Source organism: Lissotriton vulgaris, chromosome 6, assembly GCF_964263255.1.
Source record: "Lissotriton vulgaris chromosome 6, aLisVul1.2, whole genome shotgun sequence".
Taxonomy (NCBI): Eukaryota; Metazoa; Chordata; class Amphibia; order Caudata; family Salamandridae; genus Lissotriton; species Lissotriton vulgaris.
The window spans coordinates 396,122,118-396,140,423 of NC_141694.1; the positions used below are offsets into that span (position 1 = coordinate 396,122,118).

General features: G+C 41.5%; 1 protein-coding gene across 1 annotated transcript in view; it reads right to left on the bottom strand.

Moving 5' to 3' along the window:
- CSMD1 (CUB and Sushi multiple domains 1) overlaps positions 1–18,306 on the bottom strand; it is a 3,932,590-nt gene that overhangs the window by 417,565 nt on the left and 3,496,719 nt on the right. The window contains exon 54 of the mRNA XM_086925641.1: positions 4,445–4,618. Within this exon, the coding sequence (XP_086781767.1) occupies positions 4,445–4,618 (174 nt within the window). The remainder of the gene's footprint in view (positions 1–4,444; positions 4,619–18,306) is intronic.

The following is an 18,306-nucleotide window of genomic DNA, read 5'->3' on the forward strand; positions in this document are numbered from 1 at the left end:
ACTTGACTGCTTTTTGATGCTGTATTATCAACTGAAGTTGGCATCAGCAGATACTCTCCTGAGCTGAGATTCAAAAATAATTAATATTGATGCACTATTTGGTATGCAGTTAGAGTTCCAGCATGTAAATGTGTTATTTTGTGTATTTTGTCCCAATGAAGAATATTCTAGAGGGATATATATATATATGTATATATATATATATATATATATATATATATATATATATATATATATATATATATATATATATATATATATATATATATATATATATATACATATATATACATATATATATATATATATATATATATATATATATATATATATATATATACATATGCACGCAAATTCGTCACCAACTGAAGCAGCCGCCTCAGAACCAGAATCAAGAAATGACGAAGGAACAGACCCAGTGATATGTATATATAGAGAGAGAGAGAGATATGTAGATATATATATGCAAGCAAGAATAACACAAATGCAACTGCTAAATGCATAGATAATGATATGAAATGAAACACAAGCAGATAATGGTAATAAAATGAAACACAAGCTGATAACACCTTGGCTGCTAAGCAGATTTCCCTCCTGTGCTGACAAATTTCAGAATGCCCTTTTACATGACGAGCTCAGCTCGTAATGAGCACACGAGAGGTGTACCTCATGATGAGCTGAGCTCGTCATGAGCATTGAAGGGGTTAATAATACAATTGTATGTATTGTATTGTATTGTATTTCAGATTTATAAAGCGCTCTGTAACTCAACGGGCATCCTGGCGCTTAAACACAAGCCGATAAGAAAATATACATACACTAAATACATCAGATGATTAACTCGAATTTGTACACAGACAATCACACATCACAAAGTCAATACTCAAAGAAAACACCTCAGATGATTATAACCACTGGAAAGTGAAATGTGCACACAGACACTCACACATAAAAATGACTGTTATAGCCACTGGAAACTGAATCTGCACACAAACAGTCGCGCATCACAATAGAAACATCCAAAAATAAAACACATCAACTGGTACAAACTTCATCCTGACCCACTCCAGGCTAGGGCATTAACAGCCGGGGTCAGGAGACTGAGCAACCAGATTCCTGCACTGAAGACGCATCTACTGTTCAGGTTCCAATCCCAGTTTCTAAGTCCACAAACCCAAGTTTTATAGCTTCCAAACACACTAGAAGGTTCCGAGAGGCCTGCCCATGCACCAAGGAATCTTACTTGAATTGGCCACTTTCCATGCAAGCATTCCAGAGGCAAAGGAGTTCTCACTTTCCTTCTGCATTCTCATGTGTTCCAGCCTTTATCATAATGAAGCTTATGAAATTCTTTGGCAGTACACTCAACAATCTCCCAAAACAACTCAACCTTGAACGTGACTAACCAATTTTAGTAATCTGGGGGCCTGCCTGTGTGCGCAAAAAGCTCAAGCAAGACAGAGTCAGAATTCTAGATGACATGAGGGCATGTCAAAGGGCATAGTACGAACTTCATAATAGTTCCCAAAGTACAACACAATGCACATTTGTTCACCACTTCCTATAGCATCACACATTACATCTCCCAATGTACAACATAATGCACATTTGAGCACCACTGCTTAAAACACTTCATTTTGAGACCAAGAAGTACATTCCACACCTCTTACTCTATCCTGCTTTCAAATGCACATCCGACACGTGGTGTTCCTGGCAAGGCTGTTCTACTCTGTGACAGCTCCCACTTTAAAACTACAAGAGATATGAAAGAAATCTTCAAGGCAAGAAGGGCATATGTGTGAAAAAATGATGTCAAACAGCAAAAGTCAAATAAAATAATGGTAGTCGATGGTCATCATGTGGTTTCAAAACATAGGAGTGCCTCTAGCAATACACCAGTACGGAGGTAGCTTACAAAATAGCATAGCCTTTGTACTGGTACCTAACTCCTGCCTGAGTTCATAAATGGTGCCCAGAGCATACTGGGGAATGCTGAAGGGGCTGTGGCAGAAGTGGCACTCTACTGCACTTGCTCTGGAAGTGTGCAAAAAGGGTTTGGAGATTGATAGGGCCATCAACACTCAAATCCCAAGGCCCTCTACATACACCATACAGGGGATTCCCAATCCTCTGACAAACCCTTTAAAATGGATGCAAGGACGGGAGATGGTGCATGCATTAGGAGCCTCCCATAAGGCTATACTTTCACTATGGAGCTTCTATATAACCCCAGACTTCACAGCATGGCTATATACATTCTAGTGCATACTCAACATGGCTACATGCACTCTAGTTCATACTAGGTATAAAAAAGTGACACTTGCAGCAAAACTAAAGTAAGATACCCACCAGGAATTATGGGCCCTCTTTATTAACATCCTATCCACAGAATTTAATGAGCTGACCTTTCCTAACCATCTTAAACTACTACATTTGAACCCACACTTGATGTCGTCCTCCAAAATCTATCAAAGATGCAGGACACACTCCAACCTCTGCCCTGTGTTGCCCACTAGATGGAGTTGTAACCAACATGTGTTTTACTTTTGCAATCATGATGAGTGAGGGGGAGGTTACAGAGATGAAAGTTGGATTTTGTTACCAATTTACTACTGCATCACTCTGCTGGCTCACAAGTTGTAGGCGGAAAGCTGTGTAAGATTATTTCTTTATCGGATGTTTAACCATAACTAACAAAAATGGTCCACAAACAATTACATGATAGAGGCAGCAGGGAGATACTAAGAGACAGTGTACAACACCTCTAGTATAATTACTCAAATAAACCAAGCAAAGCATGTAAATATGCTGATTATTCCCATATAGCACAAAAATGATATTTTTTCTGCAGTTTTACTCTATTGTGGCAATTTATGTAACAGTTCTGGCCAAATATACAGTGACCATTCTGTGACAGCCAGTGCAAAATTGGTATGTGCTTTAATGTTAACTTTTATTATTTGTGCTTATACACTTCCTATCATCTATAGCCACCCAGCTAATAAGGAGCATCATGGTAGCCATGCAGTATGAATTTTACAAGTAAACCCATCTCCTCCCTCATTCTCTATCACCCTTCAATCATTCATCATGAAATCAATGATATTTCTCAGAGTAGGAGCCAACAGAAGATACCCCTCCCTATTTAGCTGTCCAGAAGCACCAGTACAGGAGCTGCATTAAGCTTAGATGTTTTGAGTTGGGAGCCTTTTAGAGACTTCTGTCAGTATAAGACAAATGGCCCTCAAGTACTTGTAACACAGGAGTGCCCTATATTCATGTGTAAGGAATTGTGTATGTAGAGGTTCCAGCTAGTCGTGTAGGACTTAAGGATGTCCCACACTGTTAGGGATATCTTTTTCAAGGCAACTATTTTCCACAGTTTTCTGCGCCATGCTGCAGAGTCAGAAAAGAAAGACTTGTATTGCCTCCACTATGGCAACAGCTAGTTATTTAAATCTAAGAGACTTTAGTGCCCTGGAGGACAGGAATGGTCTCCCTAACAAAACCATCTCTGGTTCTTTCGGGATTTGACCTCAAAGGCAGATGCCATAAGGTGCCGATAGAGCCACAATCTCTCCAGCAGATATCACCCAGATATGTGTTCCATTTCCCTATTCTTTCCGCTGTCTTCTATTAGTATGTCAGTGATTTGTATTGAGGTTCTCCAAGTCATAAGGCAGTTGTGAAGGTGTGTGCTCTATTATTTAGGTGTGTCCACTCCTTGTGAACCAGCACATACCCTATCTCTGGCTCTCAACCTTTCTGTCCTGGACTTTGTAATGGGGTATGGAGTCTAAAGGATACATAAAGAGTATGGATATTAATACCCTATCATATGGTCCATCTTAAAGTCACTTCTCAAAGGTTGTGGATGGGCATGAAACAGCATCCCTGATTGTAAGATGAAGGACCCAATGGCAACATTGTGTTAGTGCAAATACAAGTTTAAGACTGATATTCAGTTGCTTGATGCCAGTGTGAAATTTGCCAGCACTGGTGCATTGCATGTGATATGCCACCTGATACCTCAACACTGAGCTAACTTACAAGATCAAATACCTATTTTAAATGTAAACCAAACTCTTTTATTCCCTCCACAATGTATTCAGGCTTTTAATCACTTTCTTGATTATTTGATTTTTTTCTCACTCAGTGCTTAGATCAATAATTAGATATTCTATTGCTGCTATCAACTCTCTTTTGTCCATAGACTCTTACTCTTCATTCCTATGAAATATAAATGCCTAGTTGCCAGCAGCTGTTCATCCATCAAGACCCACTAAGAGTTTTTTTGGCAGTGCTGCAGTCCATTCAAGATTCTAAGTGCCAACAGCAGCTCAAAGACACTTTCACATGAATTTTAACACAAAACACATTTGAAAAAAAATGTAGGTGAGTAATTTTTCTTTCACACAAAATAATTAGTTCATGTTATTTTTACCTTGGCATATTGGTAGAGGGCTGCTCCATTGCCCATTGCTGCGGCATTGTGCTCGAGAAGGACCCTGGATTAAATACCCTGCATTGCAGGTAAAATTTACAACATCATTCAGATTGAACTCACTGCCATTTGTAAATCCATTTGCAGGGTTTCCTGGATGTCCACAGGTGATTGCTGTTGAAAAAATAAAGTCTATTATTATACTTGGCTCCTCACCTTAACTATAACTTTACTTCTTTTCTTTCATAAATAAAAACAATTAAAGGTATCTACTGTGATTTAGCTCAACTGCCTACACATTTTAAACAGTGTATGTGGTAATGCAACTAAATGAGAAGGGGTACCCAAAATGCAGAACATGGCTACTTTGTGGTTTTCAGTGTTTGACTCTATAGAAAGTTGAAGGGAACATAGTGGCCAGCCGACATGCTATTCAAGAGTTCCCAGTCCTGATTGGGTATTGTCAAAGTGAAATATAAAAGCTCCTCCGAATGAGACAACTGTAGCTTTCCCATGTCTGATTTTATAACCTTGTAGGAGTGTACATTTCAGGCTGTGGAGTCTCTGCCAGAAGGATTGCTGTGGGGCTTGGGGTTTACAGTGAATTTAATAAATTGAGGACGTGAGTCAGGCAGGATAATCCTTTCTTACTGTTACACAGCAGGCGACACTGCTAGTATATTGTGTGGCCAGTAACACAGGAGCCATAGGAAAACCAACTGTGCAACAATCCTGGTAGGTGTATAGCAGCTATGCAGAAAGGAGGAGGAAAAAGACAAATCAAGGAGTGGGGAGTGACCAAGAGAGAAGAAACCAAATCCAGTAGTTGCACAGGCACATTGAAGGTCTAGCAGTGAAGTACCTCTGCAAGATTGTCGGTTTAAAGGAACAAGAGAAACAGCGAAGACAGAAAGAACAAATCTAGGGGCATATAACCAAGGGCATTATCGCCGCATTAGCGGGACTTTTTCCCGCTAATGCGGCGATAATTTTATCGCCCTATTACCAAACTGTCGCTAACACCAGTTGGCGACAGCTTGTAGGCGATAGCAGGCATTTAGGGGCCCACTTTGCAAGTCAGCGATAATTATCGCTAATGACATGCAAAGTGGGCGTGCCAAGATGTTAGCGACTGAAAACAGTCGCTAACATCTATAACTCCTATTAACAACTTTTGGAAATATTCGCGCTAAGCGCGAATATCTCCAGAAGCTAACGCCTGCTAAAAGCAGTTCTTAGCCATGTTATCCAATGGAAGGTGGATAACATGGCTAAGAGCATTGTCACGAAACTGCATGAATATCGCTGATTTTTCAGCGATATTCATGCATTTCGCAGGATTTTTACCGCTTTTGAGATAAACCTTGATAATATCAAGGTATCTCAGAGGTAAAAATCCTCGGTGCTCGGCGATATTTTTTTCCCGCTAACCAAGCAATAGCGATAATTATTGCTATTGCTTGGTAATATGCCCCACAGGGATTAGAGAAGACTGCATAATGTACCCTGAGAATAACAGATATCTGATGCACAGTGAGGGGTCTTGTGAAAAGAGACAGCTTAGGTTTTTAAGAGAGGAAGATCTGGGTCTAAACAGAGCATCGTTAGAAACATTTACCTTCTATTAAAAACAGAATGAAGAGAAGAATCCTTCTCTTCATTCTGTTTTTAATAGAAGGTAAATGCCCATAAAAAGGCTAAAAGGTCAGTCAAAGTTAGAGAATTTCTTGGGTGGCTTGCTGCTCGAAATAATATATATAATACAGGCATCCCCTGCACAACACACGGTCAGATACACTCCATCTTTGAGAACCTATTTAAACATACAACAGCCTATGGTGAGAAACTCATTAAATACAGAAGACCGAGAGCCCAAGCATCAGTCTACAAACTTTCAATCTGAGATATATAATGAGACTATGTCAGTAACTAATGAAGCTTTAATTGTGAATATGAAGGTAGACAAAGTTGATATGGTACCTAAGATGGAATAGAAATGCCAGAAGGTGAAACCTAAAACTAAGGGGATTAGGACTGAAATTATGGGGAATAAAGCTATAATACTAGTCTGTCTTTTTGGAGAACTAGAAGTATCTGTTAATGCAGGACTGACCCTAACTCCAGATAGGTTATGATTTCCACCTCTAATCACTTTCTACCCTTAACTGTCTACAACACTGTATTATATGATAGCATAATAATATGGAATCTAGAGGGGGAATAAAATCTTGCAGGGTGAAATAACCTAAGGATTTTAAATATTCTTGATGGATTTGGAAAGCCTGATCAAAAACTATATATAATAAAGTTATTACAAATTAGAGTTTTGGAAAAGTTGGCTGAGTTTGATCTTGAACATGGAATTCAACATATACATAGGGAACCTTTCAGGAGGAGATTGAATAAAAAGAGGCTAGGGAAATCTTAGTGAGCGTTTTGTAATATGCGCTGAAATAACAAATCCTGGCTAACAGTTAAAAGATTGTAACCAAGGCTTTTGCTTTTCACATTAAGGGTAATAACTGAAAGGCCACATGTGGCAAGCAAGGGACCTAGGTAAGCGGATAGAAGAGTTAAAGAATCATGCAAAACAAAAAAGGTTTTAGAGGCACTCAGGGATATGCCCCATATCAGCATTTTTGAGCATCAATGGGGCATTAGGATGGGCACCAATGAGAGGGCATGTTGGTTAAAACTAAAAAGCAAATGGGCCTCCTAATGTGGCCAAACTGCTAGGGAGGTCGATATCGGAGCTGGGGAACTGGGTTCAAGTCTTGGCAGGGACGCTCAGCATTCTGTGATTCTGGGTAAATCACCTAATCTCCCTGTGCCTAACAAAACATAATGTAACATAACTGGTGCTCACGTAAAGCTCTCTGATACCTCCGGGTCTAGTTAGCGCTATATAAAACTCCCCCCGAAAAAAATTACTTGACAAGTTGACATGCGCATGTTAGTTGAATCACAGAAACCTAGGTGGAGTGGATGAAGTTCACAGGCAACCCATAATTATAATTTGCCTCTTATCATGGAATGAAAATAGCCTATATGAGTGAGGGGTAAACAAACAAGAGCTTTAGAATAACTTCACATGACTGAATGCCATGTATTGCTGCTACAAGAGCTCTTTTGACCAGACTGAAATGCAAAGCCGTCTTTAAGTGAATTTGGGCACAGAGGGTCCTATGTTCATATCAATTATTTTATGAGGTGCCTGTAGGTTGTGGTCCACATCTTAGTTTATGAAACTGACTGTGGTAGAGGTTTATAGTGAAAGCTAAGACCCAGGTGATGTGTATTGTAATGACCCGCATATTGATGATCCTGACCCACTGTCCGTCCTTTTAGTTCATTTACTGAGCTTTCTAACTCCTTAATAATATTGGGAGTTTTTACGAATTTGATAGATAAAACATTCAATGATCTGAAGCTATTCCAGGCAGCAGCAAAAATGTTGTATTATGTGCAGAGGTTGTTGGGGCTGTTTACCTTTTACCTTTTTCTGTGAATCATAACACAACCCTTATTGTTTAAAGGATGCACTCGGCGTGCCTTTCCCAGTTAGAGGTTATTTTAATCCTGTGAACGGTTTGGGACATGGAATGGTCCAGAGAATTCCAATCTGGCACCGGTCCTGACCCAGCCCAGAAACGAGGTCAGCACTCCAAGTCCTTCGACAACGATGGGCAGGGAAAACCAGGAATTTGGACTGCCAAAGAGAGCCAGGGAGGATATATCGCACCTAACCACAACAAACGAAAGAGAGGAGCGAAGAAGTATAGATGAGGATCAGAGACCATGAGACAGTGGAGAAATTGAGCAGGAGGAGAGAGGCGAGCAAGTGAAGGACGGATGCACAGAGTGCGAGAAGGCACAGAACCAAAATAGAAGATACCACTCAGGGAGCACTGCGGTCGAGTCCAGCACTCCTACCGGGGAAGCGGAGGCTGTGACTCTCCTCCCCATGGCCCGAAGGGTCTAGGCTTCAGGCAAGTGAAGCGCATGCCATTGATTTTAATAAAGGGTGGTGGGCAGGGTTGCGGGCCACGCTACCGTAAAGTGTCAATGTTTTCCTCCTCCCCCGAGGCACGAAGTACGTTAGGGCACTGGTGAAGGCTATTCACTACAACCCGCCCTCTGTAAATAGAGTGTTAGTTGGGCCACACCCTTACCCCATTTTTACTTTATTTTTCTGGTTCCCTTAGGATGTGACGACCCTGAAGACCTGGACCTCAGAAGCACGGAGAGGATCAGGACTTATCGTCTGCCTATCTGGAAGACTGGACCAAGACTAATGTCAAATCTACAGTACTGTTCTTGCTTTGCTTTACTCTGACCTCACCTGGGCCATCCTAAGAAGCTTTGAGGCTATCCTACCTTATCAATAAATACTAATAACTTTAACTTCAGGCTAGTGTGTCATTGAGTAAGAGACCCCTCTGGTACACCCCGTGGGTCCTGAGTCTTACACATCCATACCATTGTGTGTTTTTAGAGTAATGCTGTCAAGTCAAACTACAGTGAAAACAAAGAGATAGTTTTTTATCTCATACTTTAAGCAAAAAGAGAAATATATTAGACTTGGGTAACTAATAATTGCCCAAGCATACAAATGGATGAAGTCCATTTAAGTGACTCATAAATTAGGTACACAATATCAAAGAGAAAGAAGTTAGAATTCTGGGGGATGCTCCAGGGAGCTACATAACGATGAAGTGACGCTATTAGGAGTTAGGCGTGGAGGCGAAACTTGGTAACTGAGCGCGAACCGCGTTTGGACCATTGGACCATGTATCTGCTACTACCTGCTGGCTGCCCCCTCTGCAAGCTGACCGTATTGGGGTGGGGGCCAGAGGCTGACTGAAGCCTATAGGCTGACAGAGGGAAGAGAAAAGGCAACAGTGACACAAGGGATGATTCCCGACACGATCACAGCAGCTTCACCCTGCTATGTCCTCCTGTGGCTCCTGTGCCTGTGTCTGCGTCTTGTGGCTGCGACTCCACAGGGCAGGATTCAACCAGCATGAGCTGGTGAGTGCCATCCAGTCAGCCTGCCACTTGAGGGCTGAGGTGTGGAGTGTTTAAGGCATGTGAGCTCCTGAGTCTGTGGGTGGTCAGGCCACCAGGTTTGTGCCCCTGTGCACACGGAAGTGGCCCAGCTTGGCTGGGTGCGGCTTGCGGGCAGGAGTTCCCCCCTGTATCCTCATACCTGAAATGAAATGAAATGAAAATGTGATTTTAAAGCGCACTACTACCCAAGGGTGTCTTGGCACTAAGACTCTCAGTAGGTGAAAGGAAACGTGAGTTTAACCAGACATCAAGTGTGGACCGTAACGAAAAAAGATATGAATGCTGTACTAATTTTTAACCAATCAAGTTTTAAGAGCCTTACGAAAGGTAAGCAGGTTGTTCGTGGATTTTAGTTTGAGGGGCATCGAGTTCAAAAGCTTAGCAGTGGCCACTGCAAAGCTCTTACTTCCCCAGGTGGCTGTCCTGATTTTAGTTATGACCAGATAGGCCTGAGAAGAAGATCTTAAAGTCCTGGATGGGGTGTACCATTGAAAGAGCTGTCTGATGGATTGTAGGCCGTCAAGTTGAAGGGCCTCAAAAGCTATGCACAAAGACTTAAACATTACCTGCATTCTCAAAGGGAGCCAGTTGAGTAAAGGGAGAGATTGGAGACCCACTGATGTTTTGGTATCCCAAGAAGCAATCTAGCCGCTGCATTTTGGATCATCTGGAGCTTATGCAGAGCTTTCTTGTGGGTGGTCAAAAAAAGCCGTTTACAGTAGTCTAATTTTGAAAAGGCGAGTGCAGTGATCACTGCCTTGCGTAAGTCCAGAGGAATATAGGGTTAAACCTTCCTAACTGATTTAAACAGAAAGAAACATGAGGAGGTGATGGCACTTGTGTGGCAAACAAAGGAAAACTTTTAATCGAATTGGACTTCCAGGTTTTTCACTTTGGGAACAGGAATTGGGGGAGCTTCCCGTTCCTGTGGCCTCCACTTGGGAGACCAGAAAGATGGGCGATTGCCGATGAGAAGCACCTCAGTTGTGTCTGAGTTTAGTTTCAGACAATTGTTAGACATCCAGCACCCGATCTGTTGCATACAGTCATGGAAGCATTCTGCAGTTCTGTCTAGATATTATGTGACCAACACTACGATCTGGGTGTCGTCAGCATATGAGACAATTGAGAAACCGAAACCTTTAATCAATGAAGCTAGAGATGTAATATAGAGATTAAAAAGAGTTGGACTCAATGCCAATCCTTGTGTTACACCACTGGAAAGATGTTGAACTGTGGGCACTGGATTACACAAACTGAACTCTATCAGTGAGAAATGATCTTAGGAGCAGCACCCTCGATGCCTAATTCAAACAGACGATTGTTTAGTAGTCCATGGTTGACAGTGCTGAACGCTGCCAAAAGATATAACAAAATAAAGGTAGCGTTCCCTCCCTCATCTGAAGTTGTTCCGACGTACTTGGAAGCTGTTTTCAGAGCTGACTCTGTGCTATGTTGTCTTCTAAAGCCAAACTGAAATGGATCGAGCAGCTTTTGTTACTGGATGAATAGAGAAAGCTCAGTGTTCATTGCTTTCTCTGCCATCATAGCAGGAAAAGGAAGTCAAGAAATTGGCCTATAGTTGCTGGCCTCCAGGTCCAGCTTTTTTAGGAGAGAGAGAATTGATGCTATTTTCCATTTTTTGGGAAAGTGCCCTAAAAGGAACATTTGATTAAAAATCAATAACAGGTGATCAAGGACAATGGCAGCATTCAGCTGTAGTACTGTGAAAGGAGAAGGAATAAAAATGTGACCCTGAATTGATTTAATTGAACAGGTCTTTTACCTGCCCTGTTGTGAGAGGGGAGAAAGCAGACAAAATTGTGTCAAAGATTGATATCGCTCTGATGATTCAGCTGGCATGTTGGCTGTTACCCTGGTGTTGGTCCCTGTTTGGGTATCTAATACTCCCTGATGCTCCCTCAACCAGCATACAGCCCTACACCAGCTTCTCATCAGTTCCCACTACTCTGCTTGTGACCCAGCAACACAGCGTGCTCATGTCTCCCCGTTGGATCTTTTATTAATATTCCTTGGCAGGGTAGTGGAGATAGTGCCCCAGACTCCTTATGGTCTTGGTTCATCTGGAACATCCTAGACATCAAAGCAGCACTTCTCCTGCACGTTTGCACATCTGCACTTGAGGCTCCTCATAGGGTTCTGCAGTCACCTGCAGGCAGCGGAGGAGAGTGCAGTGAGAAGGGCTTGGAGAGTGCGGGAGCTATCAGGTCTGAGCCTCAGGGCCCAAAGAAGCAGCTGGGCTTGGCTGGGTGAAGCTTGTGGCAGGGCTCCCCTGCATGCGTGCACTTGACGGTCCTTTATGGGCTCCGAAGCTCCTCCAACTAGCCTGCAACTGCCATCCAGAGTTCTGTCTCGCTCCCTTACGATCAGCACAAACAATTCAAATTAAGTAGAGCACCTTCCGCAATATTACCGCACAATAGGAGTACAACAGGGGTACGATAGGAGCATACAAAAAGAGTGAACCAGCGATCCAGCAATCCAGCTATACTAGTGCAGAACTAAGCACACAGGATTTAATGCTGCTCACAAGGAGGCTGAAGGCAGGAAAATTTGGGAAGTGATCTGACAGAGAGCTGATCGCACCAACATGAGATCAGGGAGAGTGAGGCAATGGGGATCATTGACAGCCAATTAAAAGGAAAAGCAGCTGCAAGGGTTGAACGAAGCAATACAAAACAAGTACACCAGCAGAAAATAGCGCCTTACCCGACTTTGGTAGCTGCAGAATCTGCCACAACCTCAACAACAACCAAAGATTTACACAAAATGTTCCTTTGTGAAAGATGTTAGGGCTGTGCTATGCTCAAGTAAAAAGGGCCTCAACAGTATCCTATCCCCATTGCACCCAGTGGTTATTGATTAGACAAAAAGAATTTCAGGGTAATGGAGGCCACTAAGTTCACCATGGAGCAGACGTGCCCAAAGGGCAAACAATCAACACAGTTCTGGAAGACACACGTATGCCCTTGCTTAATCACTCAATGGCGTAGACAGCTGCAGAAATGCTCACTAAACGGAGAAACAAATGCAATGACACCTCATTCTCAGAGAGGAGAGGGGTCATAAGTACCCACTTGAACCAACAACTAACATCCTATCAAACTCAAATACCTCTAGGTAATCAACATCAAAACCCTGTCCACCCTCGATACCCCTGGTGGAAACACAAAATCCTATACAAAGCAATTAAGAAACCTCTATGGAGGTCTACCTTGAGGAAAAAACGACTACAAACTCCATTTTGCAACTTCAAGAAGCAAAAGATCTCTTAGGCGGGAGAAACCCAGACTATCTGGGCACCATAACATATTCACATCTAAATGAAGATCCACAGAGTATTATTAAACCTGACTTATCATATTACAAGTCAAGCAATGGAGATAAAATCAGGGAACCTACCTGGTGACACTCTCCTCCACAAAGCAGGCATCAAACATCACCCCCGATACTGATTCTACCCCAGAGAGGCAAGTTAAAGTGACTGCAAATGGTATTACATTTAATACATCGTATGTCAACGCAAGAGTGTGAAGAATTGAAAGTTTCATACACCCCTGAAAATACCTCAGGAGAAAGGCAGTAAAACACCTGAAATCAGGAACACAGACGAGAAGCAGAACAGGACAGACCAAAAATTGACATCTTTATCAAACACCATGCATCTTTATTAAACGCCATGCAACTATCCATCAATGCGATGCAATACCAATCTCATAAAATGGACATTCACCCATCTCTCTTCAATATCCTGGCCATACATGTCCCAAATATTGATATAACACTACCTGACATCAAAAATTTGATTAGTAGGTCTCAAGCTTAAACACAACTAATTTAACCATGTTGCACTTGTGTCGCAATAGTTGACAAATTATCAACAATACCATCCACAGTGGGGGATCTCCGGTCTGACATAAAATAAGCAGCTAAAACCACATGGACAGCAACTCAGGTCAGCCCTGTGATGAACAATATAATAAAATAACAAATAACTGAGAAGGTTTAGGGGGGCAGAACCAGCAAAGAAAATGCTCAAACACAAAACAACCGTTCTCAGGAAAATGCAGATACTGTAAATCAAGAATTTGATGGACAGCCACCCAGATCTTTGGAGGAATCAGCTGTCAGAAAGGATTCCCCTCAGCCAGGTCAGTGAGAGAAGGATTAAGCTGGGGCAACAGCACTATCTGCATCAAAGCAACGCAATAAACAGAGGAGGAAGGGCAGCAAAAGGAAGACCAACATAACCGCATACATCCAAACCAGCTCTGCTATTCTAGTGAAAAGAATCCCAGTGCAGGGTGTAAGTAGTTAAACAACAGTAAACATGCAAAATAACCTTAACCAGCCTGACACAAACACGGAAGTAGCTGAGGAGGCCCAAGGGAGAAGGGGCAGCAATGGCCAGGACGACCAAACAACTATCACAATAGAGGGGGAGATGGTAGCTTCACAGGAGTAACCTTCAACTTTAATTTGAGTTACTGAAAGTATCTTGGAATCAGTACAGACAGGGCAACACATCCCTCAATATTGGAAGAATAGGTATACCAAGCCAACTTCTTTAACAACTTAAGGCACAGTCAGAAACCTGTAATATCCTGTTCAATTTGCAGTATAATTCCAGAGGTAGGGGGGACATTCTCAGTAGAGGGGACATCATGCTGCTACTAACATCAATCAGTAAACTGGTGGGTCTAAGATCCCATGATCTGTAGTCAATTGAGTTTAAAGAGTACAATATCTCCCAGAAAACAAGGTAACAAAAGAAGCTGGGCATCACTTGAAATAGTAAAGAGGATAATGGATGAGCAAGCACAACTAAATGTCCGGGGGATGAAACTATTGCCCTACCAAAAAATATACAGAACCCCTACTACCAAAACATAATGAGCAGCCAGACCCCTGCCCCATACACACTTTGATGAAGACACAATCCGTACTTAGAGGAGAAAGAAGCACATCCTCAGTTCACAAGGAGACAACTGAAGGCTGGAGGGTGAGGCAAGCTGGGTATGGCAGTTCAGCATCAGATATTTTGGGTTGGCTAGCCAGAATAATAAATATTTGGAGTAACAACGCCTGACTTAGAATAAAACAGTACCAACTGATAATACCCATTTACAATTATCCTCTTGGAACATAAAAGGCCTAGGAAATAAAACAATGGACAGACTGCTACTGTTATACTTTCAAACAATTGATCTTATTTTCCTAAAAGAGACTCAGCTAGTTCAACCATTTCATCTACAATGATTCAAAACACATAATCTAAAAGCTGTAAAAAGTGCTAAATTTGGAGATTTAAAAGGAGGGCTTGCAACATATACTTCAATAAAGAGCATTTATGCGGCTAAGGAGCTGGATACTAAATGAACAACGACAAATGCCACGCAATTGGTTAGAGTGGATATAAAAAGTTGCAACAACGACCTACAACTGATGCTTATAAACATATACCTGCACCCATGTGATAAGATCAATGGAGTGAACCTCCTGGGAGGGGAATTAAAAAGGTCATTAGAAATGAAGCCTAAGCCAAATTTTGTACTAATGGGCGATTTAAACATGCATTTTCTGGGGTCTCTGTAAACAAGTACTTGTTGGAAAAACATCCTTCCACACGGACCATCCCACAGCAGGAAAGCAGCAAGTGGAGAAAGCACTCCAGGTTAGCCAAAAATCTACTGAGGGACATGACACATCTACATTTTTGTACATTGAATATGCGCTTCCTGGCAGAGCGCCACTCTGCATCATCCTTTCACAATGTGACAGCCAGCACAACAATAGACTACACTTATGTAACCCTCCCCTTGATTTGCTAAATTGCAGACTTTTAGCAAGGAGTAAAAGACCATGTTGAGCATCATCCAAAATAAATCCCAATGAGTGTGCAAGACACAAATCTGAACCGGCGAGCGGAGGATCCTAGCTCCATACATAAAGTAAACAATAAAAGGATTAAATGGAAAACCCATAATCCAGAACAACTGTTTGCTTTAGGGAAAAATCTTTGGGATGAAAATAGAATGGCAGGCCCAGAAGCGACACATAGCTGGGAAAAGATCACCAAAATATTAGGAGAAACTCCCTCAGCAAATGAGGGGCTAAAATTGATGGAAAGAGAAAAACCTCAACTAATCCATAACATAAAAAGTAATATCAGTGCAAGATTCTGGTGCATGGTAAACAGATTACAGAATACCACAGTTCACAAAGTCAGTTCCCACTTGACAGAAAAGGCCAGGTCAAGCTTTCTCTGGTACCATTTAACACAGAAATCCCCAGCAGCACAAAATAAGAGGAGAGAGCCCTCTACACGATAGATAAAAAAACTCATGATCCAAATAACATTCAGGTAACAGTCACAAGCACAGCCAAACAGATCACAAACAGGATAGCCAAAGGTAGGAAGGAGGGTGCGACAGGTCCAAATGAGATCCCCCAAACTTTTTCAAACAAGATCCAAACTGCTGCACGGAAGCATTGAAACCAGTTTTTGAGCACATTCTTCAAAATGAAATCATTCCAGCTTCTTGGAAGTGGTCAAATATTTCCTAAAGAAAGGTGATAAGAATGAGACAAAAAACTATAGGCTGGTCACATTAAATGATATTGACGCTAAATTTTACTCTGGTATTATCCGGGAATAACAAAGAGAAGAACTAAGAGATTGGGCTTCATAAAACACAGACATTCCCCTCAATCAAACAGTATTCAGCAAACACATGGGAACTACAGGAAATATACTAATTCTCTACCTGGTGCTAGACGCTGTAAAAGAGGCTAACTTGCCATTATACATCTGCTTCATTGATACTCCCCAGCTTTCAACCATGTACTTAGAAAGAAGTTGTGGGGCAAAAAAAAATATTCTACCCAGTCTTATGAATCAGTTGCTTCTTCTACATACAGACACTTGGTCCAAGTGAAGCAGGGAGTTGGCAACCATTTGTCAAGAGGGATTCCAACAAAAAGGCGTTGAAACAAGGCTGCGTATTATCCCTGGCTTTGTTCAATCTCTTTAGGTCTGAACTATCAACTGAGTTGGAGAAGTGCAACTCTCTTGCCCCAATGATGGGTGGACATTCCCTTTTGAAAATATTATACACCAATGACCTTGAACTCTGGTCAGCCTCCAACACTTACTTGCCAGTCATTCTATTGAAAATGGGTTGAACATGAACGTAGATAAATCCAAAGTCATGCAGTTAAACCAGAGAAAGCTCATTTGAAAACACCACTGGCATTTGGCCAGCTAGAAACAGTCAACACATGTAAATATCTGGTAGTCATAATAGACGGCAAAGGCACATTTGCGGCTCACAAAGAGGCATTAAAAAAAAGAGGAATCGCAATGGCAGTAGCAGTACAAAATCTCAAGAACAAAATCGTTGGACCAAGTTTCACTCCACAGATTCAGGTGATACAGGCAAAGCTCATTCCAACTATCAATGACTAGTTTGAGTACATGAGGGGTAGGGACACCAGCACGCTGAATGGAATCGTGAAGAGAGCACTGAGAATGATTTTTAACTTACAAAACTATATGTCATCGGCTCAAATAAGATCGAAATTCCATATGCAGATGCAACAACTTGGAGGTAGAGGCACCTGTATTAAGAGCTAGTTTAAGATCAAGAGACCTGGGTCTGGTGGGAAGGGCACAGAGATGGTTCACTGTGCACAGCTACCACAGGGCCACTCCTCAATATTATCTAGTAAAAGGGTTCACCAAAGAAACTAAAGAAAAATATATTTGGCACTGACTTAGCATCCACCTTTCTCTGCTCAATTTACCACCATGAAGGTGCCCACAGGCAACCTTCCGTGGCCAACTGTGCCAGGCATCTGCTGTGCATACGTTGAAAAGTTAGCCACAAACGCAGACTACTACTGAAGCCTCTCTTCAGTGCCAAGGGAATACGAACTTGTAAGCAGGCAGTGAAAGCATGCTTTGATGGAGGAGATGTTAAGTTAGCCTGCTGCCTTGTATGATTTCTGATGCTTTGTTGAAAAGAAACTAAACACCCAAACAATTCTTTGCTGCATAGATCACTGAGCAATAGATAATCATGTACTCTCATATTTGGTCGAAAGAAGCTATAATAACTTGGAAAGGATAATGATCTACAGTTTAAAGGAGCTCTTCAATTATTTGCTAAATTGCACACTCAATTGGATTTTTCAAACTGCTTGGTTTTGCATAGCAGTCCCTGCCATCTGTACCATGAGTCTGAACACTATTTTTTTTATTTCGTCAAACATTGAAATTACAGGATGCTAAAATAACTTATGTAGGTTGCTGGCTTTGCACATTGGTTTTTGTAGCTTACACAGAATCTTATGGTGTCACGTTTCTTTAATCTCAATACTTTTCGGTGCTAAAAAGTTTTATCTCTGAATTTTTTTTAACTGTTTCAGCTCTTGTTGTTTTTAGAATGAGTTTATATGTTGCTGACTTTGCACATCGAGCTGTTGCCTATACTGAATTTGATCAATCTTTGTTGTAAAAAGCAGGTTTCACCTTTGACAAACTATCTTTGACAAACTATCTTTTACTGTCTTAGCCGCATGATTTTTTCACACAAAGCACTGTTGTATTTTGAACATTTGAACAATACCAAACTGTAATTTTTGGTCTTTAATCATGAGCGGCCATTCTGATCAATTGATTAACTGTTTTCCTTATTGCAATAGTTTAAATTAACCGAATAAAAAAGATAATATTACTACTCATTATAATTTCTCCAATACTCTGGAAA